The sequence below is a fragment of the Copadichromis virginalis genome, linkage group LG6 (genome assembly GCF_057382275.1).
Source record: "Copadichromis virginalis isolate Kocher_CV1m ecotype Utaka linkage group LG6, C_Virginalis_male_GT1.1, whole genome shotgun sequence".
Classification (NCBI taxonomy): Eukaryota; Metazoa; Chordata; class Actinopteri; order Cichliformes; family Cichlidae; genus Copadichromis; species Copadichromis virginalis.
This window is the reverse complement of record NC_140623.1, coordinates 28567636-28590627: the sequence shown is the minus strand read 5'-3', so window position 1 is coordinate 28590627 and position 22992 is coordinate 28567636. Positions and strand designations below refer to the sequence as shown.

Sequence of the window (22992 nt, the reverse complement as noted above, 5' to 3'; positions counted from 1 at the left end):
TATGTATGCAGGTGACACAGAGGCAATTTTCTCTAAAACTACGGGTGGGGGTGGGCGGTTGGGGGGTCTGGGAATTAATACTTAGTAAAGTGAGAGTTTGTATGAGACTTTAAATGTGAGCATGTGCGAGAGAATCTCTGCAGTCCTTTAGCTGAGTTAATTTCCCTTGACGGGAGGTCTCCACTTGTACTCTCTCTTAGAGAAATAAGAGTGCTCTCCAGCCCAGAGCCTGTGACACTTGACTGACTGACTGACTGACTGAAAGGCAGACAGAAGAAAATGAACTTGCTTTCTCTCTCTCAGTCCCAGTAGAAGCAATGACTTATAGAGAACTATGATGTTTATTGCAGCCCCAGGTATGCTGTGGATGGGTTTAGCAGATGTCCGAAAAATGTGATTGAAAACTAAAAATAATCTGAAAGAAAAACAAATAAAAAGCCCTGAAGGCAAACTTTTCAAACCATGATTCAGAGTACAGAGTAATCCTGCTGCTGTGTAACAGACGGGAGCCTTTTTTCCAGAAGACAAAATAAATAAAATAAATCACTTAACAATTTAACTGAACCTACTAGAATCACACTCTAGACTTTATGAAAGGAAGTATTTAGATAAAGGCAGCTGCTGCAGTGACTAAACAGTGATGTTTTTGTTGTTAGTTCTGTGTGTGTGTGTGTGTGTGTGTGTGTGTGTGTGTGTGTGTGTGTGTGTGTGTGTGTGTGTAACTGACTGTGCTCAGAAATACATTTCAAAAAATTGAAACTTCCAGGAAAAATGAAGCTACAGCTGTTGCCAGACTTTTGAAAGCACTGCCTTCCACCAGCATGCACAGTGCTTTTTCTAGATCACATGACTTTTATGCTCATATAGCCGTATCCTGACCTGTTGTTCCAGCCACATGCCGTCTTTATATCATTTCTGGCGTTGTGCTGCAAAGCTTCCCAGTTTGGAATAACAGTATGAAAAATGCTGGAATCAGGCAACGTGCTACCGCATAACGTTTTGAGATGCTGCTGGCGGAGTGTTATTTATATAGCTCGGAGCAGGACGGAGGGATGCCGGGTGGTTCGACTTTCTTGATGATAAATAAAGGAAGCTGCTGCTGTGCATGTGTGTGGGTGTATGTGTTGTAGCTCCGGGTGTCTGGTTTAAACTAAAGACTGGTGGTCCTTTGATTTGGCACCTGAGCGTTGTAGATGCTGTACAACGCTTGCTTTTTGTCAGACGCACAAACACACATGCACAGACATCAGCAAATAAAGTTCTCATATCGTTCACCAGACTGGAAACACTGCCAGCCTCGAGCTTTTTAAGTGATGCTTTTTGTTTGTGTGTGGGTTTTCCTGCGTGCACGTTTCAATGTAAGCGCAAGCAAGTTTTTTTTTTTTGTTTTTTTTTGTTTTTTTTGGGGGGGGGGGTGCACAACATTGTGTTTTTGTGAATATGGCCTGTACAAACTGGCATCATTAGTGAGCCTTAGGCTGAGGCTGGCTGCCGCAGCACACTGGGCTGAGCACTGACAGCAAGGAAATGTGGAGTTTAAAAACTGTTATTTTTTCCATCGTATTTGTATATTTGACAAGTTTGCATCTCTGAAAACATCGTTACAGCTCAACTGACAAATCGTAGTAAGACGTAGCAGCATCTGGCAACGCACGCGCTCGTAAATGTGCACACACCCTGAATGCTGTCAGTGATAAGAGAGCATTAAGCAGCATCAATCAGACTTAAAAACAGCAAACACATTAAACAATTCCAGTTAAACAAATTATGAGTTTTATCCACACTCACCCTCTGAAATGTTAACTACCTAAAAAGAAAACTCTTCAGAAGCCTTTTTCAGTTTCACACCTATAAAACATAATGGCGTTCGCTGTGGTGGAGATAAATGGTTTCTTGTAATTCTCCTCCGCTCTGTTGAGTTAGTTCTGAGAAACTGGTTGAATAGAAAACAGTGTGAATAAGCGCCTTGATATTGGCTACAACTTCAAAATGAGTTCATAAACTGAGCAAAGCTGTTGAATTACATTCAGTTATCTCAAATGAATAATAGGGTTACATTCCCACACTATGAGAGGATTACGTGGCACTAGAACACACTGAACATGGTGTTTTTCTTTGATTGCCACATAAGAGGCTAGATTGCATTTACGTGTAGAGAATGACAAAAGGTTATTTAAGGCTAGATTGTGGATTTCAAACTAAAGGAAAAACTTAGAAAATTCCTTGCATAACTGGTAATTTGCTGTACTTCCTGTACTTTCATGCCGATATCCATGTACTTATTGGTTGGCAGAGGGTTGTGGGCCATACTACAGCCTATTTTTGTAGACACATCCTGCAAACAATTCCTGGTAATATTTACAGCAAAAACATGATGATGACTACCAAACACCTGGACACACAGCCATTAGTGTGATCTATAATATGGTATTTTTAAGACCAATACTGCTGGTATGGGTATTTGGTGAATTAATTTTTTTTAGTTGTAGTTACATATGTGCTCCTATATGTTCAGATTATCTGGTGGTATTTTTCAGGTGTGCTCCCATCACAGTAGTTGCACAGTGTCCCCTGGTGGATGAACTATGCAACATCAACACCAATAACACGTTGCTGAAGGGTGTTTCTCCCGTCTCTTAATGCTCAATTCCGATTTTTTGATCAAATCCGATTTTTTTTTTGTCTGCTTGTTCACACTACAAATAAAATGCGACAGCAACGCGCTCTAGTGTGAACGCTCAAAGCGTCCCGCTCAAAGAAGACGTCACACACAACGCGCTCTGTTTAGACCCAGAGCAAACAGTATTGCTTGACTGATGGCCCTTAATATAAAGACTTCGGACTTTACGTTTCCCAATTTTTGCTTTAAGTTATTTTGTTATTTACATAATAATGTAAATAACCTAATAATTATCCTTATTGCTGTTTTAGAGAGGAGCGGTGCTTCAAAGGATAGTTGCAGATTTCTGTCAGAATCTGCAGATTATACAGTACAAATAAAATGTTCACGTTGTCTTCCCAAGAGTTTCGCTGGATGGCCAGGAAGCGTTCACGATGTCTTCGCAGGCGCTGATAATTGGCGTCTGTCTTGTGTCAGTGACGTAAAAGACGGATTTGATGCGACATGACCGTTCAAACAGCAGTCGCTTTCTAAAACATCGGCTATGTATCGGATTCAGTACCACATACGAAAGTGACCCAAATCGGATTTGAAAATATCGGATTTGTGCCGTTCACACTGTCATACCATGATCGGATATGGGTTGCATAGGGTCAAAAAAAAATCGGATTTGGCAAGCAAAATAATTTGGATTCTTTTCTGGGAAACTGTCATGCTTTCCATCTTTATAAGTAGCCTTGCAGGAAAAAACAAAGCTGAAAAATGTGTATAAGTTTTGGTCAGTAAGCTAACAAGCATGCTCACCATAATCAGGGCTCTAGACTAACTTTTTGACATGGGCGCACCGGTACGCCTAACTTTAAAAATTTAGGCGTACCGGCACAAAAGTTAGGCGCACTCAAATTTTTCAACCGCATCGCTTAACACCGCAGTTTTACATGTGCACTTTCTTTGGGGGGGAAGTCCATACAGACAATATTAATTTCTAAATTATTAACTAACAAACTTGTGCTTAAAGTGCTTTGTCAATATTGTAGAAAATGTTAAAAACTTAATCATCATCTTGGCCTCCTCTGACGACCTGTTTGCTGCTGTCTGCTGCTGAAAGGCCGTGGGGAGAGGGGACACTTGGGCAGTGCATTTACTGCAGCATATAATGTGTTTTCTGGATACACTGTGCTTTTTCAGCATTCAAATATTGATGGCACCGTGTCAGAGCACTGGCTATGAATTTCAGACAGATCAGGCCTTAACTTAACAAAAAAGTTATCAATAGTTCTTTTCATCTTTTCTTATTACCCACAGCTACAGTACATCCACTTCTCTCAGGCCTAGGCTGCTCACTAGGGCTGAGTATCATCACTGATTTCTATAATCCATTCAATTCCGGTTCTCAAAGTCCTGATTTGATTCAATTTAGCCTCAGACAGTCAGAAATATTATAATTCTGATCATTTATCAGTACTGATACACATGAGACTTCATCAGAATTGTGAAAATCACAGCAGATGCCTTTGTGTGAAAGTAACTGAGAATAAAACACAGGAAAACATGAAGGAGATTTTCCTGGTCTGGCTTTTTATAGCAGATAACCTTAAAAATATTCTGCAATTTTGCATAATTTTAAGAAATTTAAATTTCTTCAGTATTGAACAGCAGAAATTAGGCTTTCTTGTCCGAGGTCATTTAAGTGAAAAAAGAAAAAGCGCTGTAAACAACGCTAGACTGGTGGGTAATAAGCGAATGAATAATGCAGAAAACAGATTTGAGACGGGAAACTGTTCCTGAAGTACAGAGAGAGAGAGAGCTGTGCAGGAAGTGTGATTTTTATCATGGTGGAAGCAAAACGGCAAAAGTCAGAGGGAATTCATGACGACATTGATCAAATGTGAAGCGCAGTTTGCTGCTTCTTTTGCTGCAGGCTTGGTGAATTTTGGTTGGAGAGAGGCAAAACCTGCAGCTCAGAATCAGCGCAAAAAGACGTAAACACAGCGCGGACCCGAAGAATCGCTAAGCTCCGACAGCGTGTCCGTGTTCAGGCCGTCGGGTGAGAAAGCCGAGAAAGACGAAGCTGATTCTGATGTGTTGGGTCCGCTCCGTGTTTAGGTCTTTGTGTGGAATCCGTTAATGAATTGATATCGCTTTATTCAAGCTACTCACCTCTCTCTTCCACCTGCACTTTCAACTGGACCACGGCCAATCAGAGAGGTCCCGCCCCTGACTATCTCTGATTGGTTTAGTCCACGATAGGGGCATAATGTGTGTCTGTTGTTGACCACACGGAGAGTTACAGAGATTTTTTTTTTGTTACCGGAACAGTTGGTCGCACCTGTGCGACCAAATATTTATTTTTAGTCGCACCACTGAACAATTTGGTCGCATTTGCGACCAAATTGGTCGCACTCTAGAGCCCTGAATAATGCATTTATTTGTTTAACAGCGTCATTTATATCTGCTTTTTAGTGTAGATTGTTGTTGCTAAAGGCCCGCATGTTGGGTTTCTATCCTCGTGTCAGTCCTCCACTCTGATCATCTTCACTTCTGTTTGTTCAGAAACCTCGACAGGTCCCTTCTGTGTCTTTTTTCTCTATCGGCTTTGCTTCGTAGCTTTTGTCAACTTGACTGTCCTGCTGCCAGCCTTCTGTTCGTTTTTAATCTGTACTCCCACTTTGTTGTCTTTTTATTTTCGTCTCTTTGTTCTTAACTTTTATTTGCTCTGCCTTTCGGCCTCCTGTGCCTGCTGCCCTTTATTTTTGAGCCTTTGTTTTCAGGTTTTCCCCTACTTTAACCCCCATCACCATTCCTTCTGCTATTAAATATCTTTGGAATATTTAATGCTTGTGAGCTGCCTCACAGTGTTGTAGAGGGTAAAAAATATGTGTTTGCAAATTTCTTAAGACAATTACATAAAAAAAGCATGATTAGCTGAGGTCAAACAAAGTATTAAATTAAAAACCATGAGGTCTAGCTCAAAATTAATGCTGTCCATCCCACGGACTAATCTCAAATCTTGTGGCGATAGAGCCTTCTCTGTGGCAGGTCCCAAACTTTGGAATAGTCTTCCCCTAAATATTAGATCTGCACAAACACTTGATCAATTTAAATCACTACTAAAGACATTTTTATGCCCTGGCTTTTAACACACTATGACCCAAGCATTTTGGTCTTATTTTAATAGTCTTAGTTATTGTTTTAATTATTTTATTGCCCTTTCATTGTTTTATATTGTTATTATTGTTTTACATTGTTTATTTTTAATGGCATTTTTATATTGTTAAGCACTTTGTGCAGCATTGTATGTCTGGAAATGTGCTATATAAATAAATTTGACCTTGACCTTAACCAATAAATAAATTTGCAAAATACTAGCAATCCAGGTTGCACTCTCCCTATTGCCCTATGACAGCTGGAATAGACACCAGCCCACCTGTAACTCTGAACTGGATAAGCAGAAGAAGATGGATGGATGGATGGATGGATGGATGGATGGATGATTGGATGGATGGATGGATGATGGATGGATGATTGGTTGGATGGATGGATAGATGGATGATGGATGGATGATTGGATGGATGGATGGATGATTGGATGGATGGATGGATGATGGATGGATGATTGGATGGATGGATGGATGATGGATGGATGATTGGATGGATGGATTGATACCTTTTGATTAAAAAAGCTGTCTGTCTCTCTGTCCCCAGGTCTTCTCTGACGTGCCCCCATTGCCTTAAGCAGAGCAACACCTTTGATCCATTTTTATGCATCTCTCTGCCTATTCCTCTACGACAAACCAGGTAATGCATGATACATAAGGCATGAGATCCAGTCTAAAGTATATTTGTTGCTGTTTGTTTACTAATTATAACATCCAATATAACTTATTATGAGCATAGGGTAACAACTTATTTTTAAAAAAACAAACTAGTTTTTTTTTTTTTTACTTCACAAACTGCATTTTGCTTGTTCTCGGCATCTTTAATTAAACATTAGTGCAGATTTTTAGTTGTTCACTTTGGTCTCCCTGTGGTCTCTAAAGGTGTTAAGTTTTAGTGCAAGTGTTTCAAACTTTCTACAATAGTCTGGTGTGCAAGGAAAATCCCTCACAGATTGCTGTGCAGTCATGTAAAACCTTTTCTTGGCTTTTTGACAGTTGACACTGTGAACATATGAGGTTGTCACCAGATAACAGTGATATGGATAGTACCTTCTAGGCTCCATAAGTAAATAAAAACATTAGAAAAACAACACCGCAAAACATTCCAAAATGTTGCCAATTTAGATTATAGAAAAACATGCATGCATTTATACTAACATGCTCTATACACCAAAAACAGCCATGTTCATATCAAAGTGATAAATGCTGGTCAACCGAGGTTCCTGACCACACACTTCCTGTGCTTCCATTTTTAACCCAAGAAGCTGCATGCCAGCAAGGTTCTGTGGTAAAACAGTGCGGCTCTGACGTGTGAGCGGGGAGAAAGGGAGCTAGCAATAGAGTCAGATGGGATGTTTTATTTTGACAGCAGAGATAATGGTGAAGGAATACAAGGAACAACAAAAATCGTACGAGACACCTGTTTTCTTGCCATCCAAATGAAGTAGCAGAGGCACAGCAACACAGGCAACCTCATCCACACATCACTGATAGTTTTCACCATACATACAAAATGCATTACTAGCTGTGTGGGTTCATGATTGCAAATTAATTACTTTTCATTCAGCTGAATTAACTTTAACTAGACATTAACTTGACTCTGAATAACTGATAGTTCTACTCGTGTGGAGAGGTGCTGATTTAAAGTATTTTGCCTGATTAGATCTCTTCTTAAAACTGTATGGGAAGTTTGATTAACTTTTTTCACCAGTTGTTGTGCTACAAATTAGACTTATATCATTCTCATTTGCAGATGGACCAGGGATTTATATCAAAGCTCTAATTCACATTCAAACTAAGCTTCAGTCTAATTATCCAAAATGACGTGCAGTTGAATTTAGGTTATACAGTAGTGGGTACAACACTGTAGATTTTGTCCTATGATATTCATATGCAATCTCCCTTTTTCACAAATGTTCGCCCCTACAAAAAGCATCTAAAAAGACATGAAATATGCTGGAGTCTAAGCCATCTGTTATGGGGTGAAAGGCAGCGTACACCCTGGACAGGTTGCCAGTGTATCTCAGTGTATCACAGAGAAACAGATAACCATTCACAGTCACATTCAAGGCCAGTTAACAGTAACAGGTTACATTAGGTTAAATGCATTAATATATTCCAGGCTTTGGAAGCTTTTCAGTTTGCCTTCATTTGCTACACAATGAATCTTCCTATTTTCAGGAATGCAGATGTCACTCTTCTGCATCTTCTCTGCATCCACCAAGCTAACTCCAAACTCATTTTTGCAGCTCAGGCACTCACTGTCTCGTGACAGTATGCAGCCTGTTCCTGCAGTTGCCATAGCCTAGCACACAGAGAAATTCATTCAGGTTCAGCTTGAACTTACTGCTGGCCAAACATTGACCTGACACACACACATATGCATGCACACACACAGTGGCCTCATTGCACCGTCCTGCTGCAGCAGTATCCCAGCTGAATGCTGATAAGTCTGAGACCCCCAGAGAGACAGAAGGGTCTGGCTGCCAGCATGGCATCAAGGCCTGGGTGCTGTAGATAATGCCAGTATGGCAGAGAGAATGAGAAAAGCAGAATGGGAATGTTTTCTGCCGATCACCTAACTTTACAATATTTAACCTTGAGCAGTCGTGGCATCATTGTTACCAAGCTTACTGTTATTCAATTTAAAATAGTCAAAAAAGTTCTAAACACAAATCTGTCACATGACTTCAGTCTACTGTGCAGCCATCACTGGGGCCTTTCTGTGTGAAGTCTGTAGATTCCCAAGACTTGCATTTTAGGTTAACTTACTATTCTTAAGTGGCTGTAGTTGTAGATATGAGTTTTCATTGGGTATCTGTCATATGGGTAGGCTCTAACAATACTGCTAGGCTGCACAGGTGTATAGAGTATTTGATTGGATGAAGCCTGTTTCTCATTTTGTAATTGTACAAGTGCTTGTTTCATAACCACACTGTATGTAATCACTATAATGACTGACACAAGGTGTGAAAATCATGAGTGGATAGGCAAAAAAATTACAACCTGATATACTTCCTGTTACATAAGAGTAAAAGGCTGTGACAGACAGACTGGAAAAATGACTGAAGCGATACTTTGAAATACACAGGAGTAAACTAAACATCAGCAGGCTGTAGCAGGTCTCATAATGCTTTTAATGCTGTCATAAAATTAGCTTTCTTTGAATTGACTTGTAATGGTTGTTTTTTTTTAAATTATTTGGGGGGGGGGGGTTTGTATTACAAATCTCACACACTGATCAGTTCTTATCCAACTGTATCTTGCTGTTCCAGTTATTAATTTCTAGGGGAATATCAAGTGGCACAGATATTTAATTTTTGACAAAGATACACTATCATAATGCAGGACTGCAGGTGGGAACATGAAAAACATGATGCCGTGCAAATATAAAGCTTTTGTGGCTCCACAGGTAGCTGCATGAAGTGCGATGAAACACCCCAAGTGAAATCACTGACGTCTGTATTATTTGGGGCTGGGAGTAGTTGTGAATAATGCAAGCAACAAGTTTTGCCAACAAAAATAAACAAATGAATGAAAAAAAACCCTCATTTTGCTGCAATTTGTCTTTAAATTCTGTTTTCTCCTGTTTTTTAAAAAGAAAAACAGCCAAATTCAGTAGCGCTATAGGAGTGATTGGCTCTCTTTTAAAATGTTTGCCTTGCTCTAATGTCTTAAGTTATGTAAGAACAACTGCAACAACCACTAAATGCAAAAGGAAAAATGTAAGTGCTTTGCTTTGGTGACAACCACGTTTGCTTAAAAGGTCATTTGCGAGTGGAAACCTTTTCCCGATCAATTCATACAAGTCTGTCAACGCCTATGCAGTGTGGGTGCCAGAGTAGCGGGGACATGTGGCTCCAGTCACTTAGGTATTCAATAAAAAATGAAATCAAATAAAAATACAGAGTGGATTCACACTCTTGCTTATGTCGTTTGACAAAACAGACATTATAAATTGAAGTACACTTTAAGACCCACTTAATTTACACATAGAATAGTACTACAAGCATCAATCATATGATAATAAACATATTAAAAGGGGCACCTAAATTATGTGATTAATTACAACCATAAACAGATAGTACGCTCATAGAGAAATGTGCAAAAATATCCATCTTTTATTGGAGAGGCAAAAAGAAAAGAGACTATTTGTAGTTAAACGAAGGACTGTCTTGCTGTGAGGCAACAGCACTAACCATCACACCACTGTGCTGCCTTTTTTTCATTACCATACTAACTTGATTTAACATATAGTTGTAAAAGGATATTGGGGATCAGAATGCAGCTGAAAGACCACAGTGACCTTTTTGGATGGCCTCTGACCTCCAAGGCATGTGTGTAACACTGATGTTGTCTATGTGAAGAGACCGTGCTCACAGACTTTTAACAGACGATGCACAATAGTAACACCACTATACATGTTAATGCGATAGAAATAATATTTCAAACAAGCACTTTCTGAAAAAAAAGTTCATGCTCATAGTACATGTAAGCATCTAAACTGGCAAAGCACTGCAGCAATGCTCAAGAAAATAACTATAAATATCATTTATATATCTAGCATCAAGCTTAAGAGCACTTTGAATGTTTTTGAGTTCTGTGCACTTGTTGCGGTTCGCAGGTTGTTGTTTAATCGAGACTATCAGACTCTAAACCCACAGAGAGCTAGGATGCTTCAAAAAGACGGCTTTGTAGGATGACATCTCCATTTCCGATTCGTCTCAAGTGTCATCCCACACTTCTCATCTCGTCTTGGAGTAACATACACAAAACAACTGCTCAGATACTCTGCCATCTGCTTTGTCAGCATCCCTACTGCTAACACTTTATTCACCTGAATAATGCATGAGGAGAAACAGGAAGTGGAGGTGTCAGCGATTACACTACCTTCTTTCCAAATGGGATGGCGCAACTTTACTTTCACTCCTCGCTCTGAGTTTTTCTCTTTACTCTGTAATAATCAGTAGCAAACAAACACTCAACAGCAAAGCACAGTACAAAGCCATGAAGGGATTCCTTAATGTCTTCTGTATTTTAGATTTTTCCTTATCATTTTAACCCTCTCCTGGAAATATTTTAATGATATGCAATGACAACAAAGCCTCAGCATTTATTGGGTAATTTTGTGTCATTTCATTAATGATTACCACTTCATAAGTAATTTTTAATAAGATTTTTAAGGTTGTGCAAATTTGCTCCTGTGAACATGTGTCAGAAAAAAATCTATTGATGCTTGATGGTGACACCCACACCTTAAATAAACTGTCCTTTGGTCATTTTTACATTTTGAAGGTGGTTTGGTTGCAAAGCAAAGTGGCCACATTGTACAGTAGAAGGATAAAACTATTTTTTAAAACGATTTTACCTACATCTTACATTGTGTGTTTTGGATTAGATTAGATTATGTTATGGCCCATCTAGGTGTGGCTGGACCACAACATGAGGGTGATCCATCCTTGTCAGACCCCAAGCAGCCACATCACACAATTGGTACAGTTTGATAATGATTTATTTACAATATGTTGACTCGTTAGGTTTTTTGACACCAAAAAGGAGTTGGTTATAGCTTCGGGGTGGACTTAATGCCAATCCTTACCTAATCAAAAGAATCAAACCAAATGACAACAGCTTGCTTCACTCATTAAGAAAAACAGAAGAAAACTATAGTCAAACAAAAAGGCAGTCCACCCCTGCACATTCCTGTATATGGTGAACAGCATTGGGCATGTTTCCAAAGGTCTGCTGGTTGGGAAGAGCCAAGGATGAATGAATGGGAGACCATGGCGGTGTCATCATATAAGTCAGGGGTGTCGAACTCCAGGCCTTGAGGGCCGGTGTCCTGCAGGTTTTATATATGACCCTGAATCAAATGATTAGTTCATATCCAGGCCTCTGGAGAGCTTCAAGACTTAGGAGGGGTTGAGGAGGTCATTTAAACATTTAAATCAGCTGTGTTGGATCAAGGACACATCTAAAACCTGCAGGACACCAGCCCTCGAGGCCTGGAGTTCAAAACCTGTGACATATGTCATTTCCAACTCATTAGCCAATCCGTATGGTCCGTCCTCTGGATCCACCAATCACGGAGAGGCACCTGCATACTGGGATTTTCATATTAGACAACAATACAACAGCAGTCGTAACAATTACATTAGATTAGAGTCGCCTTTAATGTCTCCTTTGGGAGAAATGTATATTTGATAAATGACAGAAACACAACATGTAAGGTAGCACACATACCAACACACAGTCAAGCTGCACTTTTTACCATTTAGTAATTGATCATGACACTAAAAACACTTTATACCTTTACTCTTTATAAAGGATGCAATTTATATCATCAGTGATTTTCAGCGATTTTCCATCTCTGCTTTTCGAGTATCTCCTGGAGAGAAGATGGAGAAGAATGCTAATTATTCCAGGCATTTTAATTGAGTTTTGAATTCGTGATCTGAGCTTTGCAGAAAGGTTACCAAACCAAGTGCCAAAACGGCATTAACATGGACCATGGACCTTAAGCATTCTTAAAAAATACAAGCGCTGACTGTTTCATGAGCATACTGGATTCATCATGCTCCACATGATAAATACACGTGTTGCTTGAACTTCTTAACTTAGGTCTTAACTTCTTCAGATGTCACTAGAAAAAAAAGTCTTTGTAATCAGGTAATGAATTAATTAATGATGAATAGGGATTATTGAGAGCAAAGATATAGATAAGTAGAGAGGGTAGACCCAGTAGCCTATCAGGGCTTTTCTTCCTACTCATCCATCAGTTTTCTCAGTTTTTGGATCAGACTGACTCCTGTTTTTTGTTTTTTTTCTTTTTGTCCCAATCCACCCCAAACCCACCCCGCAATCATTTTCACTCCTTGATTCTTCCCAGAAAGTGTTCATATTGCTGTGACATGTCCCAGCATACAGCCGCTTCCTGAGGGACCTGCAGGGGTTTTGCTCAGCTTGCCCAGTCATGCATAAATCTGGACAAACACTAGGGAGAGATGAAACCCTTCGGAGGTGAAATCTGACGAGTTAAATCATAGGAGATATTAAATGAGATGCAGACAAAGTGATGTTTTATGCTCATGAAATTAGATTTGATATAACAGTGTCAGAGGAAATCTTTTCCCTGAACTGATTAGATATTAAACAGCTCAACGGTTTTATTTTGCTGTTTGATACCTGGAGTTCATGAAGACCCAGCTATCCCCGAAAGCGTCTCTTTAACAAACCAATGTGTTTTTGTTGCCCCTGGCATTTTTGAATGCTGCACAGTTGGATTAGTCAGTTTCCAGTTAAGATTTATATGTACGTGTCTTTACTCACACTATGTAAGAAAGACGTGTGTGTATCTGCATACAAATATATTGTATAAATAACTCAGCATGCCAGAGTTTAAAATATGTAACAATGTAAACAAAAATGCAGAATAACTTACTGCTGTGTTCATGAGCATGTATTGATCTTTCCCAGTGTGCTCTACCATTTCTTGCCTTACAGAAAAACACACTCACACCCTTTATTCCTCTTTTTATCTCATAGGCCAATGTGTGTGACGTTGGTGTTCAACACAAAGGGTCAGAGGCATCTGCGAGTGGGGCTGGCTGTACCGCTGTTTGGCTCCCTGTCCAGTCTGAGAGCTTTGGTAGCAGCAGAGGGCAACATCTCTCCTGACCAGGTACTCACACAGTGTGCAGAGTGTACAGAAGAAGTTGATTACACTGATCATGACCATGTTGCATTGCGGCCCCTTGAGAGTTCCCAATGACTAAATAATAAATAATAAGTCTCCTTCTCTACCCAAGCTGAGAAAAAAACAAAAGAAAAGAAAGATAACCTGTACTGGACCCACTTTTGAGACTTTTAGCTGCTATTGTATTCATATTGTACAGATTATTAGGTTGCTTAAAAATATCTTTAAGTGATTGTGATCAGTTCCGAGGTGAATCCAAGAACTCAGTGAGAGGAACAAAAAGCAAGGTTTTATTTAAAAAAAAGGATTGCAACGGTTCTCAGAAAGTTCAAAGGAAGTAACAAAGAAAAAAAACTAAGCCAAATGTGATAACGTAGGCACTGGGTATACAACAATACACACAGGAACAGAGAAAAATAAACTCACAAGGTAAACAGACAAAGGACAAACGGGGCACACAATTACAAAGGAGGGAAAAGAGTAGAAAGTAAAACTAGAACATGCCTCTTTTTTATTTCCCAAGTTGCAAATATTTAATTTTTGTCTTTGACTCCTGTCCACGTGTCTTAGTCCCTCCCACCAGACACGTGAGCGGATGAGGTCAGAAAGACACACAAAGACAGTGGAGTCAAAGCAGCATTTCTAAAATCTTATATCCTGTTCTAAGAACTCTCATTTGAACATTTAATGCTGAATTTAATGTCAATTAAATGTGTTGTTCGCTGCAACTGCTTCATAATTTATTTTTTAATTATTAGCTCAACTACTGCTGTATTTTATAATTTCAAAAGTCACAGTGCTAATGACGTTTTTTAATATTTAAGACAAGTTTTAAATTCACATCATGGCACACCGTAACAATACATTATACCTTAATCAAACAGAAAGAGTGAGAGAATGTTTGATCATTTCAGCTAACTGAAACAGTGTATGCCTGCCATGGATGAGTTCTTTAAAGAGTCCTCCTTCTGCCATGGATTGATTATTCAACCTATCTGTCACATTTCTTTTACATTGTAGGTAGAAATAGGTAGAAATACTTCCTCCCCCAGCAAGCCTTCCCTGTCCTCTGTTGCCCTTTTCCAAAAATAGGAAGTTTGTGGCGTCCATGGCCTCAAATGTGGGGAAGATGCTCTGCTTTTGTTTTAATAACATGTATGATTAGCAATATCCCCCAAATAATTTTGTAGCAACGGTATAGTGAACAACACAAACACAAAACAGGATGTTTTGTGTTTTGCTTCTAATCATAGGGTTAATGAGTAAAATAGTAAGCAGAAGCCATTTCTCTAGCTGAGTGCATCTGTACGCTTGACTAAATGCACACACTTCCAGCTGAATGTCACCAATAGGTAAAAATGTCAAAGGAAAAGTTCCAGAGGTGTGTGTTCATCAGTCATTGCCCTGTCCTGAAACAGATGATGAATGTTGTTGGCTTTGCTGAAGCTGGGTCCGTAGCAGCAAGCGAGCAGCACACACTCAAACAGTCCTCATCAAGACAGAAGTGAAATGCAATACACTCACATTGTGTACTATTTGTCAGCTTGTTGGTTGATTTTGTAAGTGCGGTTGCACCACAAGATACTGGAGATGGGTGTGGTCTGACCAATCCATACCGAGTGGAGAGTTCCGTTTATTGTATTTCTAATGTGTATGTATCCAAGTATGAGTTATCTTAACTGTTGCACAAATATATTTTCATATATTTTTTATTGGTGCGGTTTGGTGTACATCAACCTTTATACACTAGAACTTACACAATAAGCCCATCAAGCTATACAAAAGAATTGCAGACAAAGGGCAGAACAGCTGAACTATAACAGATAAAGACAAAGTAAATACAAAATGAAATAAAATAAAGTAAAATTGTAACACTGTGATCATTTCTGTGGTTTTGACAAAAAGAAATTTAAAGACAGATGGATTCCCATTCAGAGGGGATTCAAAGTGCTTAGATTAACATGCAGGCAATTATTCCCTCTTTTTTTGTCCAGTGCAGCTGCCTCCATTTGGAGGATTATTCCCTGTAATATGGCTCAGTGTCAGTCCCATCCATGCAATTAAACTTGTTAGACATCATGAGAAAATATACAATGTACACTGTGCAAGACAGACATGGGAAGGATGAAGCCAGAAAGACGCTCCATATCTAAAGTTTGCTTTCCAAAAAGAAAAAAAGTACCATTAATATGAGTTAAACATGAAAGTGCTGTTTGTTTTTTAGCAGCGAGTGCCTCGTTTACTTTGTGTGAGACACTGACAAGAAACTGAATCAGATGCACTCCTCTTTAATAGCAGTGGGATGGTTGAGGACATTTAGTTGAGCTGGATTCAACAGATCGAGTAATTAGCCCCTATCCTTAGTCTTTTTTCTTGTAAAACTGAAAAGTGCTTTTTAAAAATGCTTCTGGTGAAGTATAAATTTCACATTATGGCTTCAGCTTAGTCCTTTTTTGAGGGTGTCTTCTTCACCTCATTCTGGCGCGCTGAGCAGTAATGACACTCTTCACCGGCCCTTGATGGTGTAGGGCAGCAAAACTCCCACTAGTTCTTGTTAGTAGTCCAACAGCTTTTAGGGATTGAAAAAGCCAATAATACTTCAGAAACACACTTCACACAGTAAAGATTTTGCTTCATTAAAAATCTGTGTTGTCTTCTGTGTTAGCTATGTGAAAGCCTGGTGACTGAATGGCAGATCAGATAAACATATACAGATTATTGCAGGGCTGACACATAGAGGAAGCCAAACATTTACACCTACAGGTAATGCATGGGGTTAGGTAATTCACCACTTAACCTAACCCCATGCATCTCTTTGGACTGTGGAAGCTGGAGTACCCGAAGAGAGTCAATACAGGAAAACATGGAAACTCCACACAGAAAGGCACCCCTTTGGATTCAAACCCAGGACCTTCTTGTTGTGAGGTTACATTTCTAACCACTGCACTGCCACCTGGAATAACATGGGAAAAAATACACAGGCATCCACACCAAAGTATCAGCAGGTGCTGGGCTGAGAATAAATCGACACACACATCACTCACTGCATCACAGCAGCTGTACGATTTCAAGGACTGCTTTGAGCTGTGCATCACTGAGTATTTGTTATGCTTTTTGCATCGCGCAACAGAGGCGCCTCTTTGGTGTTTGCCTGTATTTGATGACTGTGGAGTGACATGTTGTCAACAGAAATTCTCCTATTGAAGCAGTTATTCATCTGTCAGGTATATGATCATCGCAATATTTTGATTTTGATTGGACATCATCTTGCCATGTCATGTGATCACGTGATTTAAGATAGCACTGCTCTGTGCGGAAAAATGTACAGTTACCATGATGCCACAAAGACGTGAAACTGGTGTTTTACGGTGTTTTTAAATGTTGAATAAACACAAATAAAATAAAAATGATTTATATTAAAAAGCAATAACAACTCTGTTGGTTCATAAATTATTTCACAGGATCATCAGTCTTTTGTGGGGTTTTTTAACATGTTGTTTGTTGGGACTAAATTAAAAAAAGAAAAAGTGTACATATTTAACTGAGTACTGTATTTAGACTTCAGGCACTTCATCATCATCATTTTGCTCTGTCAGCAGTAAGTGTCATGACACTCTTTACTGCATGCATGGTTAGATACGAGCAACAAGACATAGAAAATCTCACATGTTAAAGGTTCTTGGCAGGAGTCAAGCTAAGTAAGCTACAATCATGTGGCTCATCCAACCACAACTAACTATCCAGTTTGTACTTCAGTGATTACATCCATAAAACAGTCACAAAGGTGAGTTGCAGTGTCATTCAAGCTCCTGAACATTGAACTAGGAAATACACATCGCTGAAAACACATTTTACTAATTATAGCCCCTTTGCAGATGCTTGTATCGTCACGGTTTGTCCTGATGTTTTAGTCACAAAGTGTAATCTCTCTCTGTACCTGATCAGCAGTGTTACTCAGTGTGTGTGTTTATTCCTTTATTTTCAGGTCCGAAACATTCTTGCAGGAAACCGAAAGAAACGAGCTGTGCAAGCACTGCATGAGGCACGTTTGTAGAAACAAACATGGGTAATCTTTCTCTCTCGTGCCGTCTCTCTAGGTCATCCTGGTGGAGTTGTATTCCACGGGGTTCCAGCGTTCCTTCTCAGATGAAGACGACCTGACTGCAATTGCTGATAGCGATGTTGTCTATGCCTTCCAGGCTCCTTCACTCTCCAGTCGTGGAGGCTCTGCACAACACTCAGGTAACCATGGCAACAGGCTGTCCATCAAAGGCGCTGCAGACACTGACTTCCCACACTCGTTTGGCAATTTATCTTTTTTTCTTCATTTCCAATTTTCTTTTTGTCAGCCTCCCTCGGTCCTTTTGATTAACTTTTATTCACACTAATTCGCACTTACACTTGTAACCGTTTTTCACTTCCATCGAGTCCTCATGTTTCATTAACCACCGTGTTTTTCAAAAGCTGAAACTTTACTGTGTTGAGGAGAGGGTCACTGTCCGCAGGGTGTTTTGTATTCTTCCTTTCATTCTGTTTCTCTATGCATGATAGCACCTAAACAAATGAAATTACATGTCACGTCTGAACGGCAACATAATTCAAATAGAAACTTTGAGTTTTGTCGTATCTTTTTGTTCGCACATAAATTAAATTATTGTACCTAGGATGTTGAGTGTCGCAGATCATGGCAAGAACAAATTCTCTCTTGTCATTTAAGGTAACACTTAAGAGAGGGGCTTTTTATATTCTTGATCACCCATTCTTGCTTGCAGTCTCGGTCGTTGTGTCCTTGGGCAAGACACTTCACCTACCGCCTACTGGTGATGGCCAGAGGGGCCGATGGCACGATATGGCAGCCTCGCTTCTGTCAGTCTGCCCCAGGGCAGCTGTGGCTACAATTGTAGCTTGCCTCCACCAGTGTGTGAATGAATAGTGGAATTGTAAAGTGCTTTGAGGTTCTCGAAAAGCGCTATATAAATGCAATCCATTATTATTATTATTATTTTTTTTATTTTTTTTTTTTTTTCTTCCAAGAAAGGCTAAAAAATATAAGCAGTCTCCTCAAGGAATGTCTCTGTCTCATAAAGGAGTTGCAGGTAGAAAGCTGAGTCAGAGATTACTCATCTCCTAAAACTCGTTTCATCGACATTTGAAGCTTCTAAATGCACATCTTAGGTGAGGCTGAGAGCAAATAATGTCTTGTGCCGCTTTCATCTGTTTGATTTGTACGGAGAAGTGGTGAAAAAACCATAAAGCATTTTCCCATGTGCACATTTCATTAGTCAATTTCTAAAGCCATTTTCTGTTAGGTTTTATCAGAATTAGTTGATGTCTTTGGTAGCGTTTGCATGTTCCCTTCAAATTAAATTCTGCACAGAGAGCGAGCTGCTGCAGGTTTGCGCTCTCGAAGCGCTTCTTGCTTAGGATGATTCCCGCAGTTGTCCTTGTAGCACACAGCAAGAAGTAATCCACTCTAGATGCTAGTGGAAGTACTATATGGGGTTTAGGTAAGGAAGCTGCCTGGACAGGGCACGTAGGAGGCAGGAAACTCATTCACAAACAGAGATCACAGGGGAATATTAGTTGTGCTTCTCACCTATTGGTGGAATCTGGGATCACATTTGTATTAATGAACTGGCAGGTTAAAGAGTAGCTAATATTCGATATGACTTTTGCATTTTCATGTGCACCTCTGTTGAATGATGTATAGCATGTACAAAAGTTCAGAGATGCAGTCTATGTGTGAAAACACCTTGAGTCTCTGAAGCTAGAAGCCCGAGGTGTGACACCTCAGGATCTACTATCCTGAGGTGTCACACTCACCAACTCTGAAATAAACTTTTTTTTCTTCAGTTTTCTCAGAACATCTTTGCAAAGGTGCATCCTCACTTCACTGGTCATGTGGCACAGCCAAGCTTGCCCTTCTCAGTCGCAGCACCTCACCCCGAAAAAGACAACTCCGGACTTAAAACCAGCACCTGCCACTGACCCCACAACTTACTTTAAGAGAACAGCTTCTAGTTAACCAACAACAAAGCCGTTATGAGAGATTTTGTTACCCCTGGAAAAAGAATGACATCAATAATTTATTTCAGAGCTCAAAGTGCTCATGAAAAATTAAGACTCTTCACTTTCTCAACAGGAGGCCTTTGTATTGTCACTTCGCAGTCAAAACAATGTCACAGTACTGGGAGAGGGCGCAGGCATACAGTGTGTTTTCACTCACACTTGCATAGGAACACAAACGTTTGTCAAAAACACATTCACACGTTTCCATCCCTTCTGAGGACATTAGGTTATTTCCCGGACTCCTTCAGTCTAACTTTAAAACCTAAAGTTTTCACTCTGAAATCTATTATTTTATGGAAATCTAAAGGTTTTACTACACAACAAAGTCACACACAGCACTACTGTAGAAGTCAATTGATTAATCTATTAGACTTACACTATATGACCCTTGAGGTGAAGCACTACACTAAGTACAAACCTATATATGCAGGCATGCATCTGTAATGAATCACACATAATTATTCTGTGTCAAAGTGACTTTTGTTCTTGTGAACATCAGATGAAAATGATAAATTGTCACGCCTCATAATCACAGGAGAGTCTTAGCATGTATTGCATTAATTTACACACTCATTGCCATGTAGACCTCGGCATGACATTGTGGATATAACAGATGATATATGGATCTTTAATTTCTTCTTGTCAGTTGTTAGAAAAAGTATTTTTACATTAATAATACAGGGCAGCTTTTATTTGGAGAGTAATTAAATTTTATTATCTGAAGCACAGAGGGAAGGAGTGGAGTGTTTCAAGTCGAGCTGCTGGTGCAAAGGACATTAATCTTCATCACAGGAGGCATAACCTTTGAGAATTAAACCGTACTGTTGTTCGTGGCTTATCGAAACTTAAACAAACAGCGTTACAACTAAATAAAAAAGTTAAAAGAAAGATATTTTATATTATGTTGAGATCTCAGATTATCATTCAGCTCCAGTGGCAAGTGTTGATACATATGCAGATATGGAGCTCGCTAAGAGAAAGGGTGAAGGGGAGTGCAGGTAGCAAAATTGCTCAACAGGACTCATGTGGATTTTTAACCAGTAGGTATTGCTGGAGAAGAAGAAAGAAGAAAGTCATACTCAAATGAAATAGCAGGGATTGCTCTGAGGGAAATGGGGTGTAATTTTATACAGGATCTTTTCACGCAAGCCACATTTTTTTATTTATTTAGTTATTCATTATTTTGAGCAGAGCTCTGATATTGCTGCTGTCTGTCATGTAGTTTGTTTTGCAGTTTGTGTGGGAATGTGAAGCCCAGCGAGAAGCAAACAGATGACTGTATAGAAAGCCTTTAGGACTGAATGCAATGAATAGCTTACTCACATAACAACCTCCCCCGGAGGTCCGAGATTTGTTTCCTTCCAAGAAATGCAAATTAGTTTGGCTCATGTTTGGTTCATGTATGAATTCCACTTTTATCAGTTACTTTAATTGGGATCAGATCTCACCAGGCAGGAGTAGGAGCAGAAAAACAATAGTTTTAGGGACTTGGTACAAAATTGAAAAATAATTTATTTATGAGATTGTGAGTGAGTTGTGGTAGATGATCAGCCTTACTAATGCATGTGTTCATGATGAAATAGACACTACAAGCATGTCCCATCCCTTCAGGTTTAATCTTTGATTTACAGAAATGATAAACAAAACCGTTTTGTGGCACGTAAGAGCAGCTAATTTTCCCAGATCATCTGTGACCAAATTGGATTTGTACACCGACAGTAATTGTCACAGAGTATAGACTTTATTGCCAAGGTTATTAAATGTGAAACCAGCAGTGCAAAGGCTCAAAAACCTTATTTCATGTCTCATTTTCTTGACTAATTTGTTTCAGTTGGCAGAAATCTTTGCAGCACTTATGTTATTGCTTATGTTTTACTAAAATACTGACACATACAAATTTGCACAGGCATAAACGCAGTTACCTATATGATGTATTCTCAGGAGTCTCTATCTCGCGGTCGTGCTTCTGACAGCTGTAGGATGACTTATAGCAAAGTTATATGGTGCAGCTCAGAATAGTGCTACCTTTTCATGGTGGAAGCAAGGCAAGCAAACGTGGACTGAAAATGTGCTTTCACAGCACACAGTGGCACAGAATAAACACTTAATAAGGCAAATTACCGCACAGCAGATTCTCAACGTGCAGTCAGAAACACAGATGATTATTTTCTTCTTTACCTTTGCAACACAGAAAATTATATATTTGCTATGCCAACCTTGCTGCTTTACAAATGTGAGAAAGATAATTCTCTAACCATGTTTTCTATTTTAGGTCTGAACGAAATGTGAACAGAATAAGAGTCTGCAGACACACTGGAAGGCTCTGGGAGAGTCTCTGCGCAAAATTTGGAGACAATATTTTAACACTTGTTCAGATATTTTAGTCTGGACGAAAGTGACGGATCAGCTGTTTCACAGTTAGGTTTACCCACCTGAGTGGCTACTAAGAAGTTTCTCTGGGTGGAAAAAAATGAATATGAAGGTGTGATATTTTTAGGGGTTTTTTTGGCAAATAACTTGTTTTTGAATAGGCTCCATTAGCCACTGACTCCTTTCTTGTCCTTTTCCAACATTTTCCCCCTCCCCACATTTCCTCTTTGTGGGAAAACAAGGGTAATTAGGATGCTAATGATGAAGGTACAAAGGCCCAAAAGCTCTCTCTCCTCTATCATCATTATAAATATATGAATAATGAATAGCCCTTCATGTAACAGCAAGACAAAAAAAAAAGGGATAGAGAGCCTAAATTTCAACATCAAGAAAAGTAACCAAGTTTAGTGGAGAGCGGTTTGAGAAGGATTTCTTTCTGGCTGTGTGCACAAATGTGCTGGGCTGGATTTTGTTTAACTTTATCTGTAAACGTTCTGGGGTATATTGAATTAAAACTGCTCCATAGTACAGTAATGAGGTTTTGCAGCAGCAGGAGGCCTCTCGGTAGAAAACATTGAAAAATCAATTAGGTCTAAAGCGCCACAATATCGTCCTATTTCAGCCTTAACAGTCTGGGCAATTTGCACATAAATAGAGTGATGGGAAAGGGAGAGAGTAGGTCCAGGTTTGAGCTAGGTGCAGGGCGGCAAGTGTTGCACTATGGCTGTCCAGCTGGGCTTTATTAAAGAGAGCATCCCCTGGATTATACACACTGGTCTTATTTATGTGGTCGGCACATTAGATTGAAAATCCAACAATATCAGTATTTATTAGACAATATTTAATTGGGCCGAGCAAATGGTACATTAAAAAGTCAAGACAGAAAGAGACAATAAAGTAAACAGATGCAGCTTTAAAAAAAATAAATGACTGATAACTCTACTAATGGTGACTTCCTTCTACTCTGAATGAAAATGGAATTTCAACTTTGTATAATATAAAAATAAAACTAGTATAAACAAATGAACATAAAATAAAGTTTCAAATTGTTTCAAATGGTGTGCGCCGTTTAAATTTGTC

The 22992-nt window shown here is 39.3% G+C and overlaps 1 protein-coding gene across 1 annotated transcript in view; it reads left to right on the top strand.

The window, feature by feature from the left end:
- Positions 1–22992, top strand: part of usp43a (ubiquitin specific peptidase 43a) — a 132030-nt gene that overhangs the window by 49519 nt on the left and 59519 nt on the right. The window contains exons 4-6 of the mRNA XM_085459704.1: positions 6325–6417; positions 13323–13458; positions 17571–17715. Of these exons, the coding sequence (XP_085315830.1) occupies positions 6325–6417; positions 13323–13458; positions 17571–17715 (374 nt within the window). The remainder of the gene's footprint in view (positions 1–6324; positions 6418–13322; positions 13459–17570; positions 17716–22992) is intronic.